Genomic DNA, 12,352 nt, shown 5'->3' on the forward strand with positions numbered 1-12,352 from the left:
AAGGCATGGAAGGTATAGAGAAGTAGGATATATAAGTCGGGGACCTAGGGCCCAAGGAGCTGAGCGCTATCATAGGAAAAGGTACTGTAGTTGAGGCCAACCTAAACTTGGGTCCTTCTCTACGCTTTGGAGCCACAGAACAATTTTTAGATGTTCTCAATTCCTTAGCGAATTCCATACTGTTGTTCTTTGGAAAACTGATTTAACTGCATTTACTTTTTTAATGATGTACAGATTTCAGGCAAATATATATATATATATTTTTTTCTTTTTGTATACTTTTGTATTTTTTTTTCTATTGTAGAATCGGTGGATGACTGTCCCAGTAACTGTTACGGAAATGGAGAATGTGTGGCTGGAAACTGCCACTGCTTCTTGGGATTTCTTGGACCAGACTGTGGAAGAGGTAAGAAAACAAAGGTTGTTTTTTTTTGCTTTAGGGAGAAGTATTAGAGATCAGTTGAAGTAGTGTGTGCCATAGAGGCAGTCCTTTTTGGCTTCTTTAAGACCTTTAGAGAGATGGTTTGGTATCGGGTTAGCATAAACTACAGTTATAGGTGGATTATTGTATACGGTCACCAGGACCTTCTGTTACGAGTGGTGCAGATGAAGACTTCCTGACAAAGGTTCCTGTCCAGAGCTGAAAACCATTTTTTGGTCTATCAATCTGTGGAATCTAATAAAGGTATTTTTTTGCCAACCATTCAACTCTCAACCTCTTTTGGGCAGTGCACCACATCTTGCTGAACTTTTATATTTATGTTTATCTTCTCAACTCCCGATCTTTCTCCTTTGGTGCCATCTCCCACGTCAAGAGAAACCTACATACTGGTCACCTTTTACCACTGCACCATCTTAATGCCACTGAAATCTTAATTTTCTACATCTTTTACTAGTGGTACGGTGTCTTGTGTGGGATGGTCACCAGAATTTTTTTTACAAGTGGTGCAGAGTCTGAAGTAGGATGCTTCTCAAGGCACTATTGTTAGGAGTATTTAGGACAGTAGTATTGGTTGTGGTCAATAAGACCTTCTGTTAGAAGTCGTGCAGTCTGGTGTGGCATGTGGTCACCATGACTACCTTTTACAAGTGGTTTTGACTGTGATGTGGGATGGGATCACCTGGACCATCTGTTATGTTTGGTTAAAAGAGTGCTGTGGAGTGAAGTCTCTAGGGCCTCTTGTTAAAGGGAACCGGTCACCACCAAAATCGATGGTGAGGTAAGCTCATCGTCATCAGGGGCTTATCTACAGCATTCTGTAATGCTGTAGATAAGTCGCCGATGTTACCTGAAAGAGGAAAAAAAAAGGTTAGATTATACTCACCCAGGGGCGGTCCTGCTCTGATGGGTGTCTCGGGTCCGGTACAGCGCCTCCCATCTTCATTCCATGACATCCTCTTCTGGTCTTCATGCCGCGGCTCCGGCGCAGGCAGTACTTTGTCTGCCCTGAGGGCAGAGCAAAGTACTGCAGTGCGCAGGCGCCGGAAAGGTCAGAGAGGCCCTGCACACTGCAGTACTTTGCTCTGCCCTCAACAGGACATACAAAGTACGCCTGCGCCGGAGCGTGAAGACCAGAAGAGGACGTCGTGGAATAAAGATGGGAGGCGCTGTACCGGACCTGAGACATAATCTAACCTCTTTTTCTCATCTTTAAGGATACATCGGGGGCTTATCTACAGCATTACAGAATGCTGTAGATAAGCCCCTGATGATGGTGAGCTTACCTCACCATCGATTTTGGGGGTGACGGGTTCCCTTAAAGTGATTGACTGTGGACTGGGGCTTAGCCCACTGAAAGCCCATACTCCTTCCTAGTTTGCCAAATACTCTTCGGACAACACTGGGTGCTGCCGAACCGTGCGTCTGGTATAATTAAAAATAAACTGTGTGTTGTCATAGTGACTATAGTATAGTACAGGGGAACCAGGACCCTTGAGACTACGAGAAGTTATAACTGTACTATGGTGAAGGGGTCACCATCGCTTCTGCTTATTAATGGTTACTATTGAGGTGTCAGAGTCCCCAGGACCTTCTCTTATGTGAGCATAAGAGTGTGGTGTGCGACAAGGTCTCTGAAACCTCCATTAATGAGTGGTTAGGATTTTATTTTGGGACAGGATCACCAGGATCTTCTGTTACATATGGTTAGGAGTGTGTTGTTAGATAAAGTTTCCAAGACCTCTTGTTATAAATGGTTAGGAGAGTAGTGTGGTATGGGATCACCAGGACCTCCTCTTATGGATAGGTTAAGAGTGTGGTGTGCGATGGGTCCCTAGGACTTCCTATTATGAGTGGTTAGGAGAGGGGTGTATGATGATGCTTGTAGAACCTCCTGTTATAAATTATTAGCATAGTGTTGTGGGATGGGGAGGGTTTCCAGGACCTTCTGTTATGAGTGTTTTGGACTGAGGTGTATGATGGGGTCGCGAGAACTTCTTCTTATGTGATGTTAGGAGCGTGACATGGGATGTGATTTCTAGGACTGCCTGTTACATGTAGTTAGGAAAGTAGTGTGTGATGGGTCCTTAGGGCTTCCTGTTGTGAGTGGTTAGGAGTGTGCCGTGTGATGAGATTTCTATGACCTCCTGTTATAAATGATTAGCTAGTAGTGTGTGATGGGGTCACCAGGACCTCCTCTTGTGAGTGTTTTGGACTGAGGTATAAGATGGGGACCAAGAACCTCATCTTGTGTGAAGTTAGGAGTGTGGTGTGCGATGGTGCCATCAAGATCTCCTGTTACGGATGGTTGGGAGTGTGCAAGTGTGAAATTCTCCTGGACAGGTGCAGTGTTTTTATCTTGGTAAGGTTTGCCTTTATCCTATGTCGTCTATCAGTGGTGGGCGGTGAACAGCGATGAGGACTGTGCCTAGAGGATTGTAATAAGCTTTCCAGAGTGTGATGGTCTTTACTAGACTACTGTGGTGGCTGTTCTTTATAATATGCCCCTTTTTTTTCGCCCCAGCATCCTGCCCGGTGTTGTGCAGCGGTAATGGACAGTACATGAAGGGGCGATGTCTCTGCCACAGCGGCTGGAAAGGTGCCGAGTGTGATGTCCCCACTAACCAGTGCATTGACGTGACCTGCAGCAATCACGGTACCTGCATTATTGGCACCTGCATCTGCAACCCCGGCTACAAAGGAGAGAACTGCGAAGAAGGTAATAAGGCAAAATTGGAAATCTGTCATTAACGGCAGCGCGGTTCTCGAATACGATTGTTTTTATTCATTATTCCCCATTAATTGAATAAAATAAAAGAAGACGGTTTAGGATGTTTTGCTCTTGTCAAAATTGGAACAGAAGCCAGAAGGATGGATGAGAATACAAGACATAAGAGTGGGGAAAGGACACAGCTGAAGGAGTCCGGAGCCGTAGCCAGCAAAACATTCCAGGATGGAAAAACAAAAAGATTCTTGGATCTTAGTGTAGTAAGGAGGGGGCGACTTGCAGAGCGGGGTCCGTTCTTCACTCGGGTGCCAGGATAATGCTTCATTGGACTCCCGGATTCTCAGTGTCGACACGTTGGTGAGATTCACAATATGGAAGCTCAGCAATGCGATACACATAAGATAGATAAATATGGGATGGATGGATATGGGACAGATGGATAGCTACATAGTTATGGTATGGATGGATATGAGATAAATAGATACTTTCATGACCAAATGTGTTGAAATTGTTCCAGAAAATGAATTATTTCTCCCAGAAAATTATTCAAATTACACATCTTTTGTTATGCACGAGTTTATTTTCCTTTGTGTGTATTGGAACAACACAAAAACACCAGGGAAACTAAGGCAAATTGGACCTAATTTCACACAAAAACCCTAAAATTGACCAGACAAAATTGCACATTTCCAAAATTGTGGGTAAACCTCTTTGTTTCAAGCATGTGATGCTAGTTCAAACTCTCCTGTAGCAAGTAACAGAAAAAAAAAATATCACACCTGAAACAAGATAAAAAGGGAGAGATTGACTCAATCTTCGCATTGTGTCTGTGTGTGCCACACAAAGCATGGAGAACAGAAAGAGGAGAAGAGAACGGTCTGAGGACTTGAGAACCAAAATGGTTAATCTAATAATCTCAAGGTGGTTCCAAGTCCATCTCCAGAGATCTTGACTGTATGTTAAAGAGAGAGAGAGATTTTAGATGGATATGAGATAGGAATAGAGACGAATGGATAAAAAAGAAAGATGGATATTAAATAGATGGATAAATATGAGAGATATAGATATTAGATGGATATGAAAGATCGATATATGGATAGATTGTTTATGGGAAAAATGATTTATCTTTCTCCTATCCATCAATCTCTTCCTCGGTTATGGAGAAGCGCTCGCCGTCCAGTTCATTCCTTGCTGAAGGACATCGGATTTATCCGTTCTCATTAGCTCAGCTTGGCTACAAGTGTAAGGTCAGCAGCACAGCTAGAGTCGATATTTCTCCCACTTTCCCCAATCACACTGTTTTGGTGACATGTAGCTTTAAGAATGTAATTCCACTACATAAATCCTTTAATTATATGGATTAAAAGTATTTAGTTTGTGTTAATATCACCGCTTGCTACTTGTCATGAAACTTTACAGCTTTGCTAATAAATGAAGGTGGAAATTCACATTACATACATTATTATACATTGTTCGCCCATACTACATTGCATACATTATATGAGCTACCAAGAGCCTTAGGGAATGTGAAAAGCGCTCTAAACACATCATCAGTCTCAAAAATGTATTTGTTTATTTCCAGGGTGATTCATCACTTCTCTGGATGATCTTGGCCATATTACTTTAGTACACAAACTCGATTATAATACTGCCCTATAAAGAGAAAAATATGTCCAAAATTATACATACCTGTATAGACAAGAATAACTACTATAATACTGCCCCCTATGTACAAGAATATAACTACTATAATACTGCTCCTATGTACAAGAATATAACTACTATAATACTGCTCCTATGTAGAATAATATAACTACTATAATACTGCCCCTATGTACAAGAATATAACTACTATAATTCTGCCCCTATGTACAAGAATATAACTACTATAATACTGCCCCTATGTACAAGAATATAGCTACTATAATCCTGCTCCTATGTACAGGAATATAACTACTATAATACTGCCCCTATGTACAAGAATATAACTACTATAATACTGCCCCTATGTACAAGAATATAACTTCTATAATACTGCCTCCTATGTACAAGAATATAACTACTATAATACTGCTCCTATGTAGAAGAATATAACTACTATAATACTGCCTCCTATGTACAAGAATATAACTACTATAATACTGCCCCTATATACAAGAATATAACTACTAGAATACTGCCCCTATGTACAAGAATATAACTACTAAAATACTGTCCCTATGTACAAGAATATAACTACTATAATACTGCCCCTATATACAAGAATATAACTACTAGAATACTGCCCCTATGTACAAGAATATAACTACTAAAATACTGCTCCTATGTACAAGAATATAACTACTATAATACTGCTCCTATATACAAGAATATAACTACTATAATACTGCCCCTATATACAAGAATATAACTACTATAATACTGCTCCTATGTAGAAGAATATAACTACTATAATACTGCCCCTATATACAAGAATATAACTACTATAATACTGCTCCTATGTAGAAGAATATAACTACTATAATACTGCCTCCTACGTACAAGAATATAACTACTATAATACTGCCCCTATATACAAGAATATAACTACTATAATACTGCCCCTATATACAAGAATATAACTACTAGAATACTGCCCCTATGTACAAGAATATAACTACTATAATACTTCCTCCTATGTACAAGAATATAACTACTATAATACTGCCCCTATATACAAGAATATAACTACTATAATACTGCCCCTATGTACAAGAATATAACTACTAAAATACTGCTCCTATGTACAAGAATATAACTACTATAATACTGCCCCTATATACAAGAATATAACTACTATAATACTGCCCCTATGTACAAGAATATAACTACTAAAATACTGCTCCTATGTACAAGAATATAACTACTATAATACTGCCCCTATATACAAGAATATAACTACTATAATACTGTCCCCTATGTACAAGAATATAACTACTATAATACTGCCCCTATGTACAAGAATATAACTACTATAATACTGCCCCATGTACAAGAATATAACTACTATAATACTGCCTCTATATACAAGAATATAACTACTATAATACTGCTCCTATGTACAAGAATATAACTACTATAATACTGCCCCTATATACAAGAATATAACTACTATAATACTGCTCCTATGTACAAGAATATAACTACTATAATACTGCTCCTATGTACAAGAATATAACTACTATAATACTGCTCCTATATACAAGAATATAACTACTATAATACTGCCCCTATATACAAGAATATAACTACTATATTATTATAAGTACAGCTTTTGGTAAGTGAATCCGCGGTAATCTTTACTTTACAAGGCACGGTGTGAGGCTGTATTATAGTTTTGTCTTGCATCCAACTTTCTGAGCCAGGAAAGCTCTAAGGTCGCATTCACCCCAATATCCACAGTGGTGCAGTCGTTCAAAAAGAATCAAAGCCCAACAAAGAAAGTGTATCTAATCCTGTCCCAGAGAATGCAGCCAAAAGCCCATGGAGTGGGGGAGGAGAGACAATGGGCATTGTATCAGCCTCCTCATGAAAGGATCTCATTTCAAAATGAAAAATGTTCATAGGATTATGATAAATGGGGCGCTGTGACACGTACATTCTCCTCTCGTAATCCGTGGTCGTAGCGCTGAGGCAGCAGAATAGCCTTCCCTATGTGACAGCGACCCTTTTCACAACCTGTCTCTCTTTTCCCATTGACCTTCAGAGTAAGTGATTAATGGCGGAGCGCTCGGTGTTTGTCATCTGTTGGAGGCTCCTCTCGCCCAGCGCTCGTCCCATCTGCCGTGGTGTGCTGTAGAGTGCTGCCCGCCGGCTCCTTCTTACTTCTCATTAATAGCCACTTTTTACTTTATCATGGAAAGCAGCAAAAAAAATTAAAAATTCATTGGATCTCATAAATGTTCTACCTTTTATAGAAAATAATTAACTCGTATATACATTTTAAGTAAAAAAAAAACAAAATCCCCAAATTTAGTAATAAGACAAATTTTAAATTAAAAGAAAAATAACCATTTTTTTTTTAAAAAAAAGTGTCTTCAATATGGTGCACGACATCTAGATCTTGAATTAGAACTTGATTGATTGGTCTCCTCAAGCTGAGCGTACATGGATAAAAGTCAACCGAAACCATTGATTTTTACAAAATCATCTCACTGTCGAATGGATAAAGGGGCTTCCCAAGTCTACTGTATACAGCTCATGTCGTGGGAAAGGCCGATTGGACCTGTTCAATTTCAGTATGCCTGATCCTTTTTCTGCAGTTGAATATGTGGGATCAGTTAAGATCTAATATTCCTGGAGGTCTCGGGTGGTTATGAGTTATATCTGATATACCTGGATATCTTGGGTTGCTATGGGTTATATCTATCTGGTATCCCTGGAGGTCTAGTTATGGGTTATATCTGATATTCCTGGAGGTCTCAGTTGGTTTTGAGTTATATCTGGAATCCCTGAAGGCCTCAGGTGGTTATGGGTTATATCTAGTATCCCTGGAGGTTCCAGTCGTTGAGTTATATTTGATATTCCTGGATGACTCAGATGATTATGGATTATTTCTGATATCTCTGGAGGTCTAGGGTGGTTAAGGCTTATATGTGATATTCCTCGAGGTCTAGCGTTGTGATTATGGGTCATATCTGATATCTTGAAGGTCTCAGGTGGTTATGGGTTATATCTGGTATCTTTGGAGGTCTATGGTGGTTATGGGTTATATCTGGTATCCTTGGAGGTCTAGGGTGGTTATGGGTTATATCTGACATCTGTGGAGGTCTAGGGTGGTTATGGGTTACATCTGGTATCCTTGGAGGTCTAGGGTGGTCATGGGTTATATCTGGTATCCTTGGAGGTCTAGGGTGGTTATGGGTTACATCTGGTATCCTTGGAGGTCTAGGGTGGTCATGGGTTATATCTGGTATCCTTGGAGGTCTAGGGTGGTCATGGGTTATATCTGGTATCCTTAGAGGTCTAGGGTGGTTATGGGTTATATCTGACATGTGTGGAGGTCTAGGGTGGTTATGGGTTACATCTGGTATCCTTGGAGGTTTCGGGTGATTAATGGTTATATCTGGTATCTGTAGGGGTCTAGGGGGGTTATATCTGATATCTGTGGAGGTCTAGGGTGGTTATGAGCTTTATCTGGTATCCTTGGAGGTTTAGGGTAGTTATAGGTTATATTGAATATCCGTGGAGGTCTAGGTTGGTTATGGGTTATATCTGACATGTGTGGAGGTCTAGGGTGGTTATGGGCTTTATCTGGTATCCTTGGATGTCTCGGGTGATTAATGGTTATATCTGGTATCTGTAGGGGTCTAGGGGGGTTATATTGAATATCCGTGGAGGTCTAGGGTGGTTATGGGCTTTATCTGGTATCCTTGGAGGTTTAGGATAGTTATGGGTTATATTGAATATCCGTGGAGGTCTAGGTTGGTTATGGGTTATTTTTCGTGTGTCTGGTGGTCTCAGGTAGTGCTAGTTATGAGTTATATCTGGTATCCTTGGAGGACTACGGTGGTTATGGGTTATATCTGATATCTCTGGAGGTTTCGGGTAGTTATCTGATTTCATTGGAGTTCTAGGGTGGTTATGAGTTATATCTAATATTCTTGGAGGTCTAGAGTGATTGTGGTTCAAAAGGTAATCTATCCAGAGGGCTAGAGTAGTTTTGCATTAATATGTAATATCCGTGGTCATGTTCTGGGCACATGGTACATTCCTATTATCTATGGTAGTGCAGGGGTGGCTATGGATTATTATCAAAATTCTGTGGTGGCCTTGGGGTTGTTATAGGTGACATTCGAATCTCCCTTGAGGCTTGTGGTGGTTATGGGTTAATAGCTATTATATATGTCTAGGGCTTATGGGTTAAAATCCAAAACCTGTGAAGGTCTAGTGTGTGAAATATCAATAATGGCTTCCAGAGTCTCCAAACAAGAGGTCTGGAGAAAGATGGATTGGACATGTTCAATTTGGATCAGTATGCCTGATCCTTTGTTCCTCTAGATTCCTGCCAGGCAAAAAATAAATTAATAAATAAGAAAATACTTTTATGTTCCTTATCCAGACAGTTGAGATTTCAGTGAGGAGCTTGTAGAGTGACATTTGAACCCTATGATTTTATAAGGACTGTAGTGTGCCGACATATGACGCCACTCAAGAATCCTATGGCAGAATACTTCTGTATTACTCTGCCCAATGAAGCATGCCAGAGTATTGTACAGATCCAAGAGAAAAACTTCTATATGCAAGTACAGGTATAGCGAGCAACAAAAGCCCTGGTGGCTTCTGACGGAGAGAAGGCGTATTACGGTTTTATGCCGTTATAAGCTAGGAGAGACAGGCTAAAGGCGAACCACAAAAAGGAAAAAGGCCGTTCCAATGGCCTTGTGATAAAATTACATTTTGTGACCGCAAATTATCAGATAAAGACAGTGACCTCTTATACAGTCCAATAATGGACTGCGGGTTTAATTACAAAGGTTTTATCTATCTAAGTCGGTGGTCTAGTATCAAAAATACGAAGTCCAATATTTTATTCTTATGAATGCAGTAATTATAAACACTAATGCACTAATGGACCAATCAGCGACGGCCACAGTCCGATTACTCCCTCCCTACTCCCCTGCAGTCAGCGCCCGCGCCATACTCCCCGCAGTCACCGCTCACACAGGGTTAATGCCAGTGGTAACGGACCGCGTTATGCCGCGGGTAACTCACTCCGTTACCGCCGCTATTAACCCTGTGTGACCAAGTTTTTACTATTGATGCTGCCTATACAGCATCAATAGTAAAAATATCTAATGTTACAAATAATATTAAAAAAAAAAAAAAAGGTTATTCTCACCCTCCGACGTGCGTCCTCTCCTCTGCAGTGCAAGCGGCAGGTTCCGGTGCTAAAGATGCTATGCGAGAAGGACCTGCCATGACGTCACGGTCATGTGACCGCAACATCATCACAGGTCCTGCGCTCATACCAACCCTGGGACCGAAAGCTGCCGGGTGCACCGCACACAAGCGCCAGGGGCCCTCAGATGGTGAGTATATTGCCCAGTCACATAGTATATTGCACAGCGACGTAGTATACAGCACAGAGCCAGGTAGTATACAGAATTAAAATAAAAAATAAACATATACTCACCCTCCGTTGAAGTCCTGGCCCTGTGTGCGGTGACGGCAGCTTCCGGTCCCAGGGTTGATATGAGCGCAGGACCTGTGATGACGTCGCGGTCACATGACCGTCACGTCATGGCAGGTCCTTCTCGCATAGCATCTTTAGCACCGGAACCTGCCGCTTGCATGGAGCGGTCACAGGAGCGTCGCGAGGAGCGGGAAAGGCGCCGGAATGTGCGTATATGTTGATTTTTTTTTATTTTTTTTTTTAATTATTTTTAACATTAGATCTTTTTACTATTGAGGCTGCATAGGCAGCATCAATAGTAAAAAAGTTGGTCACAGGGTTAATAGCAGCGTTAATGGAGTGCGTTACACCGCGGCATAACGTGGTCCGTTAGCGCTGCCATTAACCCCGTGTGAGCGCTGACTGGAGGGGAGTATGGAGCGGGCACTGACTGCGGGGAGGATGGAGCGGCCATGTTGCCGCCGAACTGCGCCCGTCGCTGATTGGTCGTGGCAATGGTCGTGGGTGTTTTGCCACGACCAATCAGCGACTTGGATTCCATGACAGACAGAGGCAGTGACCAATGAATATCCGTGACAGAAAGACAGACAGACAGAATGACGGAAGTGACCCTTAGACAATTATATAGTAGATATATATATATCTACTATATAATTGTCTAAGGGTCACTTCCATCCTTCGGTCTGTCCTTCGGTCTGTCCTTCGGTCTGTCCTTCGGTCTGTCCTTCGGTCTGTCCTTCGGTCTGTCCTAGATATTCATTGGTCGCGGCCTCTGTCTGTCATGGAAATCCAAGTTGCTGATTGGTCGTGGCTGTTTTGCCGGGACCAATCAGCGACGGGCACAGTCTGGAAGAAAATGGCCGCTCCTTCTTCCCCGCAGTCAGTGCCCGGCGCCCGCATACTCCCCTCCACTCACCGCTCACACAGGGTTAACGGCAGTGTTGACCGCGGTGTAACGCACTCGGTTAACGCTGTTATTAACACTGTGTGACCAACTTTTTACTATTCATGCGGCCTATGCAGCATGAATAGTAAAAATATCAAATGTTAAAAATAATTTAAAAAAAATAAAAAGTTTTATACTCACCCTCCGGTGGCCCCCCGATTGAAGCGGTTACCGACGCTCCTCGCGACGCCCCGGTGACCGCTCCATGCATTGCTGTCTCGTGAGATGATGACGTGCGGTCTCTCGAGACCGCTACGTCATCATCTCGCGAGACCACAATGCACTCTTCAGACCAAAGCGCATGAGGAGCGTCGGTAACCGCTTCGATTCGGGGGCCACCGGAGGGTGAGTATATAGCTATTTTTTTTATTTTAATTCTTTTTTTTAACAGGGATATGATGCCCACATTGCTATAGACTGCATGGGCTGGGCAATATACAACGGGGGCTGTGCAATATACTACGTGGCTGTGCAATATACTACATGGGCTGTGCAATATACTACATGGGCTGTGCAATATACTACATGGGCTGTGCAATATACTACATGGGCTGTGCAATAATATATATATATTTTTGTTTTTTCAATTTGTATACACAGTGGGGAAAATAAGTATTTGATACTTTGCCGATTTTCCCACCTACAAAGAATGGAGAGGCCTGTAATTTTTATCCTAGGTACACTTCACCTGTGAGAAATGGAATCTAAAAATGAAAAAAAAAAAAAAATTACATTGTAGGATTTCTGCATAATTTGCATTTTGCTGCACAAAATAAGCGTTTGACACAATATAAAAGCAGAACTTAATATTTGGTGCGGAAACCTTTGTTTGTAATTTCTGATGTAAGATGTTTCCTGTAGTTCTTGACCAGGTTTGCACACACTGCAGCAGGGATATTGGCCCCCTCCTCCATACAGATCTTATACAGATTTTTTTCGGCTTCGGGGCTGTTGCTGAGCAACATTGAGTTTCAGCTCCCTCCAAAGATTTGCTTTTGGGTTCAGGTTTGGAGACCGGCTAGGCTACTCCAGGACCTTGAAATGCTTCTTAAGGAGCCACTCCGT

General features: G+C 41.6%; 1 protein-coding gene across 2 annotated transcripts in view; it reads left to right on the top strand.

The window, feature by feature from the left end:
- The window catches only part of TENM4 (teneurin transmembrane protein 4), a 1,627,060-nt gene that overhangs the window by 1,512,025 nt on the left and 102,683 nt on the right, over positions 1-12,352 (top strand). For both annotated transcript variants that reach the window (XM_069759344.1, XM_069759343.1), the window contains 2 exons: positions 305-406; positions 2,964-3,158. In XM_069759344.1, the coding sequence (XP_069615445.1) occupies positions 305-406; positions 2,964-3,158 (297 nt within the window). The remainder of the gene's footprint in view (positions 1-304; positions 407-2,963; positions 3,159-12,352) is intronic.

Source organism: Ranitomeya imitator, chromosome 3 (genome assembly GCF_032444005.1).
Source record: "Ranitomeya imitator isolate aRanImi1 chromosome 3, aRanImi1.pri, whole genome shotgun sequence".
Taxonomy (NCBI): Eukaryota; Metazoa; Chordata; class Amphibia; order Anura; family Dendrobatidae; genus Ranitomeya; species Ranitomeya imitator.